General features: G+C 34.0%; 1 protein-coding gene across 2 annotated transcripts in view; it reads left to right on the plus strand.

Moving 5' to 3' along the window:
* The window catches only part of TNFSF13B (TNF superfamily member 13b), a 91,845-nt gene extending 80,467 nt beyond the window's left edge, over window positions 1–11,378 (plus strand). For both annotated transcript variants that reach the window (XM_005586224.5, XM_045377416.3), the window contains 3 exons: window positions 6,319–6,431; window positions 6,520–6,670; window positions 9,737–11,378. In XM_005586224.5, the coding sequence (XP_005586281.2) occupies window positions 6,319–6,431; window positions 6,520–6,670; window positions 9,737–9,849 (377 nt within the window). In that variant the 3' untranslated portion in view covers window positions 9,850–11,378. The remainder of the gene's footprint in view (window positions 1–6,318; window positions 6,432–6,519; window positions 6,671–9,736) is intronic.
* The last annotated feature ends 1,033 nt before the right edge of the window (window positions 11,379–12,411 follow it).

Here is a 12,411-nt window from a genome sequence, read left to right on the forward strand (position 1 = left end):
TTTGAGAATAACTTAATTTTTCTTCACATTTTAAGGATATTTTCCCACATATGGAATACAGGGTAGACAGTGTTTTTCATTCAGTACTTTAAATATGTAATTCCCCTGCCTTCTGGCCTCCATGGTTTTTGATGACAAATCAGCTTTTAATCTTATTGAGCATATTTTATATTTGATGAATTGCCTCTCTGCTTTCAAGATCTCCTCCTTGTCATTATCTTTTAATTGCTTGATTTTAATAAGTCTTGGTAGGAATCTTTTGTGTTTACCCTTCTTGGAGTTCACTGAATTTTTTTAGATGTGTACATTTATGACTTTCTTCAACATTGGAAAGAGTTTGGCCATTATTTCTGCAAATATTCCTTTTTCGTATTTTCTCTCTCTTCTTCTGTAACTCTCGTAATGCATATATTCATCTGCTTAATGTATCCTGGGGGTCTCTTATAATCTGTTCACCTTTCTTTATTCTTTTCTATTTTAACTTTATCTTTAGAGCCATTTTAGATTCACAGAAAAATTGAGAGGAAGGTAGAGAGATATCTCATCAACCTCATATTCCCTACTGGTGCATATCCTCCCCCATTATCAAATCCCCCACCACAGTGATACATTTGTTACAACTGATAAACCTACACTAATATATCATTATCATCCAGAGTCCAGGGTTTACATTAGGGTTCACCTTAGTGTTGTACTTTCTATAGATTAGCACAAATGTATAATGGTATGTATTCACCATTGTAGTATTAGAGTATTTTCACTGTCCTGAAAATTCTTTGTGCTTCACTCCAACTACCTTTCCTTTTCTGCTGTTTATCCCCTGGAAGTGGCATTTTTAAAATGTCTCTATAGTTTTAACTTTTCCAGAGTGCCATGTAGTTGGAATTGCACAGTATGTAACATTTTTATTTTCACTTCTTTTTTTTTTTTTTAGTAATAGAAATTTAAGTTTCCTCCATGATATATCAGTGTAGGTTTATCAACTGTAACAAATGTACCACTCTGGTGGGGGATTTTGATAATGGAGGAGGATATACATTTGTAGGGAGTGTGAGGTCTATGAGATATCACTGTACCTTCCTCTCAGTTTTTCTGTGAATTTAAAATGGCTCTAAAAATGAAGTTAAAAAAGAATAAAGAAAAGTGAACAGGTTATAAGAGACCCCCCAGGATACATTAAACATAAGCATTATGAGAGTCACAGAAGGAGAAGAGAGATAAAATTTGAAAAAAGAATATTTGGAGAAATAATGGCCAAACTCTTTCCAATGTTGAAGAAAGTCATAAATTTACACATCTAAAAAGTTCAGTAAACTTCAAGGGGGGTAAAGGCAAAAAGATTCCAAATCTTATTAAAATCAATGTGTGTGTTTCAATTTATTTATTTATTTTTAACATGTGGATATTCAGTTGTGCTGGTGCTATTTTAAAAAAAAAAAAAAACTATCTTCTCTTTATCATATTGCCTTTGCCCTTTGTCAATGATCTGTTGATTATATGTGAGTCTAGTTTTAGGCTCTTTATATTGTTTCGATCATCTGTTTTTCTCTTCTTTCAATAATACCACATTGTCTTGATTACTGTAGGTTTATAGTAAGTCTTGAAGTAGAGTAGTGTTAGTTCTCCCACTTTGTTCTTATCTTTTAATATTATGTTGGCATTTCTATCTTTTGCTTCTCCATATATTCTTTAGACTCAGTTTGTTGATATTCAACTTGCTTTGATTTTGATTAAGATTGCATTGAGTCGCCCGGACACAGTGGCTCATGCCTGTAATCCCAGCACTTTGGGAGGCCAAGGCGGGATCATGAGGTCAGGAGTTTGAGACCAGCCTGGCCAATGTGGTGAAACCTCCTCTCTACTAAAAATACAAAAATTAGCCAGCCGGGCATGGTGGTGCATGCCTGTAGTCTCAGCTACTCCGGAGGCTGAGGCAGGAGAATCACTTGAACCCAGGAGGCGGAAGGTGCAGTAAACCAAGATCGTGCCCCTGTCTCCAGCCTGGGTGACAGAGCAAGACTCAGAAAAAAAAAAACAAAACAAAACAAAACAAAACAAAAACCACCATTGCATTGAATCTACAGGAAGAACTGATGACACCTTGACAATATTAAGTCTTCCTATTTATGAACATGGAGTATCTCTCCATTTATTTAGTTATTTAAATCTTTTACATATTTTGTTGGATTATTCCTAAGTATTTCATTTTTTGAGGTAATCATCTAAATGCCATTATATTTTTAATTTCAAATTCCACTTGTTTATTACTGGTAGAAAAGTGTTAGATCACTGGTAGAAAAGTGATTCCCTATTGAGTATTAATCTTGTAATAATGACTTTATTCTTTTGGTCCACTGAGTAGTTAATAATTTTCTTTCTTTGTATGCTTTGAAGTTTCTTCTTGAAAATTGGACAGTTTGGATGTTACAATGTAGCAAATCTGGAACTCAAAATTACTCCCATCCTCAGGGTTTTCTGTTGTTAATTGATGTGGACTGCAGTTGTTCTCTTGTTTAGTAATTTTTCCAAAGTACTTTTTTTTTTTTTTTTTCGCCTAGACTCTATTCCTTGTCCTGTGTGGACACAGGAGTCTTTCTTCTATTATCTGTTTTCTTGGCCTGATAGAGATTATTTTATTGCTAATCCTCATCCTGACAGAGATTTTGTTAAACATTAGAAGTCGAAAAACAAAAATAAAAATCTCTCTTGGTGTTTACAAACAGCCTCTGAACCGGGGTATTTCTTCAACCCTTCACTAGGCTGTCTGCGGTTAACCTTAGTCTTTATCTCCTGTTTGCAGAGAGCCCAGGTAAGTATGTGGTTGTGCATATGTGTGTGTGTGGATGTGGGAGGAATAAAGACAATAACTAAAAATAAAAATAAGTAAACATGTTCTCTATCACTTTAATAAGATTATTGCCAGAAGAGATGATAAAATGCCTAAATAAAATATTAAGAGACATTAAGAATAGAGACCTACTATGTACTTGTTTTATTTTCTATGCTGACAATACACCAGTGACATTTACTAAGAAGTGGGTCTTTAATTATATAGATATTAGTTGAATGTAAAAAAATCTAAGAAATCAATCTAAATTATTATGAAAATTTTAGTAAACAAATATCTCTAGCCAGATGTAAACAAGTGGTTTTAGAAATTTGTATTTTACTTCAATTTAAGAGAATATACTAGCTCTATGATGGAAGGCATTTCATTACAAGAATTTCAGTAACTTGGTAGTAAAATGCTTTAAAAAAACAATTGAATACTTGTGATTAATTTTTACAGTACATTGCTATTTTGAATTATATTATGTTTAAATTTGAATTAATTAATAAATATTTGCTGCATGTCTACAGTGGGTCAGTCATGATGTTAAGCCCTGGGAAAATGACGGAACCAAACACAAAGGGCCCTTTAGCTCAGAAAATTTAGTATCTATCAAGTGTATTAGTTTTTTAACATCTCTCTCACTCCAAGCATCAAATGAATATCATTAAGCTATGAAAGCAACTGCCTTGGTGAAGTCATCAGTTTGTGTTTTACAATATCGACAGTAACTGTATTAACTCTTCCTCATTTTTCAGCACTCCAAAAAGTGCTTGGCAGACATTATGTCATTTAAACAAAGTTAAAAACTATTTTATGATAATCTTTTCACTGAAATTATATCATAAAAGAGGCGATGATGATTTTGCATTTGTAATTTGTCATTGAGGTGATCTTGTGTTAACTATTACTATACAAGAGGGCTTTTCTTTTAAGGAGAATGTTCCCTTCTTTGGGAAAAGCCAATTAGGGTGATGAGACCTGCCCATATCAGGGCACATTCACCCTTGGTGAGAAACAGTGATGGACGTGGCTCCTGGGAGTGAGCAAGAAGCGCAGGTCGACAAGAGCATGTGCTGAAGAAGACCTGGGAAGTTTCTTGATCCACTCATAGATCCTCCATCCTTCCTCCCCACTCTCCCTGACATCTTTCCTCCCTCTGTCTGTGGTAATAGGAACTCAAAGGTCTGACTAAGGAAATGTTATTTATTTCAACTTGAATTTACAATGTAGTTTGTTTTGTTGTCACCTAGGATTCTTACTCCTTAGAAACAATCAGAAATATGTGGTTCTGATTTTACATTCTTCCCTCAAGAATCTTATTTGGACTGGGAATATAAATTAGTATAGCCATTATGGAAAATAGTATAAAAGTTTCTTTAAAAATTAAAAGTGAAATACTATACGATCCATCAATCCCACTACCAAGTATATATCCAAAGAAAATGAAATCAGTGTGTCAAAGAGATATCTCTCATCCAAGGACTAACCATGCCCCACCCTGCTTAGCTCCTGAGGTCAGACAAGATACAGTACATTCAGAGTGATGTGACCATAGATGAGATATCTGTACTTCAATGTTTATTGCAGAATTATTCACAATAGCCAAGATACTAAATCAACCTAAGTATCCATCTGCAGATGAACGGATGAGGAAAATGTGCGATATATGCACAGTGGAATACTATTCAGCATAAAAAGAAGGAAACCTTGTTGTTTTCAGTAACATGGATGAACTTGGAGGACATTAGAACAAGTGAAATAAGCACAGAAAGACAAATACTACATGATCTGATGTATATGTGGAATCTAAAAAAAGTCAGCTTCAAAGAAGTAGAGGGTAGAATGGTGTTGACTAGTGGCTGGGTGGTGGGGGTGGGGGTGAAAAGATGTTGGTCAAGGTTACAAAATTCCAGTTAGACTGGAGGAATACGTTCAAGAGATCTCCTGTACAACATGGTGACTACAGTTAACGAAATGTATTCTTGAAAAATGCTAAATGAGTAGATCTTGTGTTCTCACCACAAAAATGCCAACTATACGAGGTAACATATATTTTAATTTGCTTGACTCAGTCATTGCACAATGCCTACATATTTCAAGACATCATGTTGTACATGACAAATATGTACAATTTTATCTGTCAATTAAAACATAAGATCAAAAAAATTTTATTTGGAAAAAGTTTAAATATACTTGGTTTGCCTTGGAAACACTATGTGAAGAAGGCACGTACACTTGGCAGTTGTATGTACGGAATGTGAGCACGTTGTTAACTACCACATCATCCTGTGCCCCTCATGAAAACCCACAGGAAAAAAATGCTCTTTAATCTCAATTCTAGAAAAATTGTTATCTTCTTTGGCTTCTAGCCTATTGTCTGTTGTGGACTCTGAATTTTATTATCAATTTTGTTTTCATTTTTGCTATGATCAGGATGAAATTTGGACACAGGTATGGTCCACCATTACCAATTATACAGGGACATTTAAAGTATGATTCTAGACTAACTTCCACAGCTCTGTTTTACTATTTTATCCTTATATTACAGTCCATCTAATCTTCATTTTATTCATTTTACATCACTTAATTTACACTCCCCAAATTTCCCAACCTCTAGCCTTAGGGCTCACCCTTTACTCAGATAGTCACATGACACACCCATGAGAAATCCAGGGAATGTAAAGTATGAATTCACAGGAAAGGAGTGTCTCTGCTCTCTTAATGGGTTTTGATGTCCGAACGCACTTACAGATTCTGGCTCAGCAATGTAGTCCCCCATGTGCCTATTCGCTGATGGCTACTGTCTTCCCTCTGTCCCTTTCATCTCACCCTTGAGCACAGCAGCCTCCTTGTCACTCCCCAAGTGATTTTTGATGGGTAATAGAGGAGAATTATCAGTGAACTGAGCAGAAGCCATTGAAACTCAAATATCATAGATCATTGTTACAAAGTTCCTTGACTGTTCTTAGTAAAGGTTGTGTCTTAGTCACTTTCTTCTTTCTCCCATAGGCTCCCTTTTGTTGCCACATTTGGGCCAAGGAATGGAGAGATTTCTTCCTCCGGAAACCTTTTGCCAAACTCTTCACATACTCTTTCCTCTCTGAGAATCAAAGGAAAATCTCTACTAGTGTGTTATTCAGAGAAATTTTGTCCACTTTTTGCTTCAAACTCTCTTATCCAGACCAGCCTTTATTATGAAATAGCCGAAATATAGACCAATAAAGGGAAAACCCAGACATTCATATAAAGGGTTAGCTCTTGGGTTCTTGTATCTGATATATTAACCCAGGTTAATATATAAGTGATGGCAAAGAATCCAATGCAGTAATGTGACTTGTCTTCTTCTTCTTCTTCTGTTTTTTGTTTTTTTTTTTAGGATGGAATTATCTTCTAAGTTTCAGAGGTAGCTTAACAACTAAATGGAGGTGGAGGTGAAAACTGCCTTTCTTGGTTTCTTTCCTTATAAATGATTCTCTTCATTGCAGGATCTTACACATTTGTTCCATGGCTTCTCAGCTTTAAAAGGGGAAGTGCCCTAGAAGAAAAAGAGAATAAAATATTGGTCAAAGAAACTGGTTACTTTTTTATATATGGTCAGGTAGGTTCAAACCCTAATTCTGATGTTACTGTCTGAAGCCTCCCATTTTGTGTTCATTTCTGACAAAGTTTTTTGGTTTGTTTCTCAGGTTTTATACACTGATAAGACCTATGCCATGGGACATCTAATTCAGAGGAAAAAAGTCCATGTCTTTGGGGATGAATTGAGTCTGGTGACTTTGTTTCGATGTATTCAAAATATGCCTGAAACACTACCCAATAATTCCTGCTATTCAGCTGGTAAATAATAGTTCTCACACCCTGCTAACTGTGAAATGAAGAGAGTTTGATGAAAAATCTGAGCTGCAAAATGCGAAAATGAAAGGATGGTGCCCTAAAATATGAATAGACAGAAAGGCATTCCTCAATATATTGTGTTTTTTAAATCTTGAATGATAAGCTAGTCTGTTTTAATTGAGAAAGATGGAATTATTACTAATAACTTTACCATCTTTATATACATTTAGAAAGGGTAGTAACTTCATAGCAACTTCTGCATTGTACATAGTACTTCTACATAGTAACTTCTACACTGAGAAAAATTCAAATATATTTTCTTCAACCCTTAATAACAACAATAATAATATCTGACAATGATAGAGTGATTACCACTGGCCAGGCACTCTTTTCTGCATTTTATATATGCATGCTTATTTAATCTTCCCATTTAAGAGAGTGAGGATCTAGACACAGAGAGGTAACGTAACTTGTCCCAGGTTACACAGCTACTAATTTTTAGACTCAGTTTAAACCAGCCAGTCTGATTCCACACTGGGAGCAACCAAACCTCTTCTTGCATGCTGTGGAAGAAATGCCCCGGCCGGGTTTGAGGGTAAGGGAAAGTTGTACAATGGCTTCTTTCTCACACAGGTGACATCTTGTGTCAGTGGACACCAGACAGGTGACTTAGGAATGTGAAAGTGTAGAAGCAAACCTACCTTTGCACCCAGGTGCAGTGAGAGGCAGAGAGCAGGGCAGATCTTGTAAACCTCAGGTCTGTTTCAGCTGTAATTGCTAACATTTCCTTCATTTTATTTTTCAAGGGTGATTTAAAATTAATCCAGGCTGGTTTTAAAGAAAAATATTTACCTTAAAGACATTTATTTTCTCTGTTGATTTTGTAAAAATCCAGAACCCTGAGGAATGGCTTCAGTTCCAGATGTTTACTATGAATGACTGTGTGACACGCAGGAACGGAGACTGGCTATGCATTTTGAAATACTGTATTTCAAAGGCATTTACAAACAAATGCCCAATAAGGCAGTTAGAAACTAAGGCAAATAGTTTCTAATAATGAAAATGATGTCATTCTGGATCTGCAGCCACAGATAGCATTGGTGGGGAGATGAGGAAGTTTATAAAATTAAAATTCCCTAATTTTCATAAAGAGATATTTCCCTTCACCCAGTGCTGACTAGTAGTTTGGAGTTGCAAAATATTTATAAATGGTGAGACTACTCCAATCTGTTATTTATTTATATTCATTAATACTAACAATTTTATAAATAACTCTTTAAAACATTTTTCTAATCATCTGTTCCTCTTACACTTTCTTGCTATTAGAGGAGTCTGCTAGATTTCTTAAGGTGTCTTACTTTAAGAATAATTCACCTGACTTTAAAAATATTTTTCATTACTAGTAGCTTACTGTTGTATATGAGTCCTGTCCCCTAGGAAGTTTCAGGCTTGCAATTTTAATCTGTTTTAGGGCAAATTTATTTAAAGCCATTTAAAACTACACATTAGAGTGTAAGTACATAAAATGTTTCCATAGTAACCTGAAAAGATGTGAATGGCCAACTTAAGAAACCCAACATAATATCAAAGAACCACTTACATACATAAAGCTGAATCTTATTACTTATTGTGTTAATAAAATGTTTATTAGAAAAATTATACCTGATTGCTGTAATCTGGAAGAATTGAAATAGCCAATAACTTAGTGTTAAAATGTTAAATAGACTCTATAGTTGTTCACACCCACCTAATCTTTAGAGTTAATATTACTTAATGCTTTGTGAGCTATGATCTTTGTCAAAATGATAGCTCATTTCCAATCTCTATGATAATGACAAGTCTGCTCAACAAATACATCTCAATCATTTTATTCTTACTGCTTAAGGTAGTCCACAAATGTTTTGTCAATTCTAGAAAGTGTACACATAACCTGTAATAAGTCCTAAAAAACTTTATTTTGTTTGTAGTCTGTCTTTGCCCATTACAAAAAAGCATACCCAGGGGGGACAGAAATTTTGTCATCCTTGATCACTACTGTAGGTTTTTCCAGAAGGGTACCTGGTACATAGTAAATGTTCAATAAATAAACTCCCCCTGGCTGCTGCCTGAGCAAATCTGCATGCTTTGGGCTTTAGGTTAGAATAGACGTGAACATACATGTGTTTATGTAGGTACATTTTCACTATGCTAATGAAACAATGCAACTTTTCTAAAAATAGTAAGCCACAATTATTGACAATTCAGCTGACAGTTTTATTGTTTGTTCATTTCTTCATTTCTTTTTCTTCCCCTTATTCCTCCTCTTTCTTCTCCTTCACATTTTTCTTTTGATACATTGAGTGTAGTCCCTGAATGTATTTTGTATTACCAATTCACAGATGCATTTGTCCTTGTAAATTAGTCGCACACAGATTTATTGGTCATTTTTGAAGAGTTAATTTCATTGTTGTTTTTGATTATGAAGACAAATGTGGTTATATAATAAAACAAAATATAAGAGGTTGTGAAAAATAATCCAGATAATGCTTAAACCCATAGTCTGAACTCTCAAGAAAAACTATATTAATAAATGTGGTATCTTAAGAAATGGTGTTTTCTTCACTTTTTAATATTTATGCTTTTCATATGTATGTTTAAAATATAATTAGGAATATCTAGTATATATATGTGTGTGTAATTTTTCATGTTTTTATTTAACATTATTATAAAAACTTTCCTTGTCAACAAAATTAAATAAAAATCATCACTAATCATTTAATATTCTATCAAGGGATGTGCCATGATTTACCTAATTTTTTAAAAAGTTATATATTGGGCTTCTTTTGGGGAACTCCATTTTTTAAAGAGTAGGTGATAAATTCATACATATCTGTTGTAACTCCTTTTGCTTATTTCTTCTAAATTTTTTTAGGCTAAGATAATTGCAATGGTTTAGAAGCCAACTGGTATATTCTGAAGTGTGGATGCCTATGTTAACATTTTTTTTTACAGAACAAAATAGTTTTATTTAGGTTTTTTTCTTTTCTGTTGTATAACCACTTATAGTTCTTGTAAATCATTTTTTCCTAGGCATTGCAAAACTGGAAGAAGGAGATGAACTTCAACTTGCAATACCACGAGAAAATGCACAAATATCACTGGATGGAGATGTCACATTTTTTGGTGCATTGAAACTGCTGTGACCTACTTATACCATGTCTGTAACTATTTTCTTCCCTTTCTCTGTACCTCTAAGAAGAAAGAATCTAACTGGATATACCACAAAAAAAAAAAAAAGTAGTTACCGTTGGCTTTTCTGTGAGCTATTTGTTTTGGTTTGCTGAAACTAGTCCAAAACAGGAAATTTAACAGACAGCCACAGCCAAAGAGTGTCATGTGAATTACAAGAAACCAGAGCCCATTTAGGGAAAGATAGAACTAGAAAGGCTTTTCACTATAATTCCATGCTGAACAATTGAGTCATAGCTTCTTATCTTGGAGGAAGGACACAATTCAAAGGGGCAGTAAGGATTTTGTAAAATGTGGCATCCATAATTTACTATGGAACCAGTGCCCACATCTCTAGGACATTAAGACATTTATGAGAAATCTCAGGATTCATTTTCTATTTTTATGTTAAATGCACTCCCTCCTTTTTGGTCAACATTACAAAAAGTAAAAAATAAAAATTTTAGAAATCTTGCAGTAGTTACATGAAATAACTAAAAGTTTAAATTTAAATATGAAACAACTTGGCTGAAAATAGTATCCATGTACTATTTAAGTATTTTATGGTTATTTCAAGTATGCGATTTCTATCTATGATGTAATATATTACCCACACATTTTTTCACGGGAGAGAGAGAATATCCTCATCTGTTTATGCTCATGTGTATTTCCTATAATGAATTTCAGAAACATTTAATATCAGGTAATTTCAATTTATGCATGTAAAGCATTGATTGAAAAATAACTATAATTGTTCATATATAACAACATAATCTCCAACAGAAGTTACTGAATACATTTATACTAATGTAATGTAATTTCTCTTTATTTCTTCCTCTTCTGTTTCAAACTGCTGCTATTATAGTTTACACATCCCAACCTTTAAAAATATTCCTCTTATTAGTTTTATATTCACTTTATAGAGGTTGAGTTTTAATTAAAATTCTTGGCATCCTGAAGTATGTCACGTACCATGTACTCCTTATAAATATGTTGATATCTCAGAAGACATCATCCCGGTTTTCATTTTATAAAGTACCATACTTAAGAATGCTGTAATACTTATATTTTATAACATGTTTCCTTTGCTTTGCTTGTCTTTTATGTCATTAGTTTTAACTGTTTACTTCATTTAACAGTTTACATCATTCAACAGTTTACTTCATTAAACAGTAGGTGGAAAAGTAGATGCCAGTCTATGAAAATGTTCCCATCTATATCAAAATACTTTTCAAGGATATACTTTTCAAAACAAAGAAAACCATTTACATTTTATGTTTAAAATCTAAACTTTAAGTTTAAACTTTGTTTAGATATCTGGTTCCTATGATTTCAACTTCAGTAAGTTCAAATAAAATATATTTTGCAGTTCATTTTGTTTTACATTGTAATTTAAAAAGAAGAAGCGATAAGTGGAGTCAGAGTTTCAATGCTAGGAGGGGTGGTTAATGATTTTTCTGGTGTTGCTGCTAATATGGATTAACAAATAAAAACCTTCATTGCCTTTTGCCTCATTGACTGAGTTTGTCTAGCAACACCCACCTTTTGCATTCTCACTGTATAATTAAATGTTATTTTTAAAATCAGGTGAAACATGATAAATTAATTTGTGTTAGGATACGATAGTTTGGAAATGTGAATATTTTCCATATCTGAAAAAGGATCTGTTCACATCTGCATCTGTCTAACTACTTCATTTTAAACTATTTAGAAGGAGACATCAGTTATATTATTACCTTTAGAGTTGAATTTATCCAACAGTACAGTATATTTTGTGGGATTTTTAGTACAATATTAAGTATATATTATTGGTATAATATTGAGTATTAATATATATACTTATAATATTACGTAGATGTATAACTGAGAAAAGCTAATACCAGGCCAAGCATTCTTCTCCTGAGGAACTGACTATGAGGTGGTAAAATTCAACCAGGACAAGCATCTTGTAGGGATCACAAAAGGCATCACTGAGGGCAATCTCATTGGCAGCAACCTCTTATCACATATTGGGCCCAACCCCCGCTCTGCTGTAATTAGAAGGTTGTATTAGTCTGTTTTCACACTGCTGATAAAGACATACTCAAGATTGGGTAATTTATAAAGAAAAACGGTTTAATGGATTCACAGATCCACATAGCTGGGGAGGCCTCACAATTATGGTGGAAGGCAAAAGGCACATCTTACATGGTGGCAGGCAAAGAGTGAATCAGAGCCAAGTGGAGGAGGAAACCCCTTATAAAACCATCAGATCTCATGACACTTATTCACTAACACAAGGACAGTATTGGGGAAACTGCCACCATGATTCAATTATCTCCCACCCAGTCCCTCCCACAACACATGGGAATTATGGGAGCTACAATTCAAGATGAGATTCGGGTGAGGATACAGCTAAACCATATCAAAGGTGCAATGTAGAATTCATAATCCTCACCATTTGAGGTTTGATGATGGTGATGAAAGGAAGACAACAGGTGGGATTATAGATATGAGAGAAGGGAGGAAATTCTTTAGCATTGAGCTAATCACTTTAC

Source organism: Macaca fascicularis, chromosome 17 (genome assembly GCF_037993035.2).
Source record: "Macaca fascicularis isolate 582-1 chromosome 17, T2T-MFA8v1.1".
Classification (NCBI taxonomy): domain Eukaryota; kingdom Metazoa; phylum Chordata; class Mammalia; order Primates; family Cercopithecidae; genus Macaca; species Macaca fascicularis.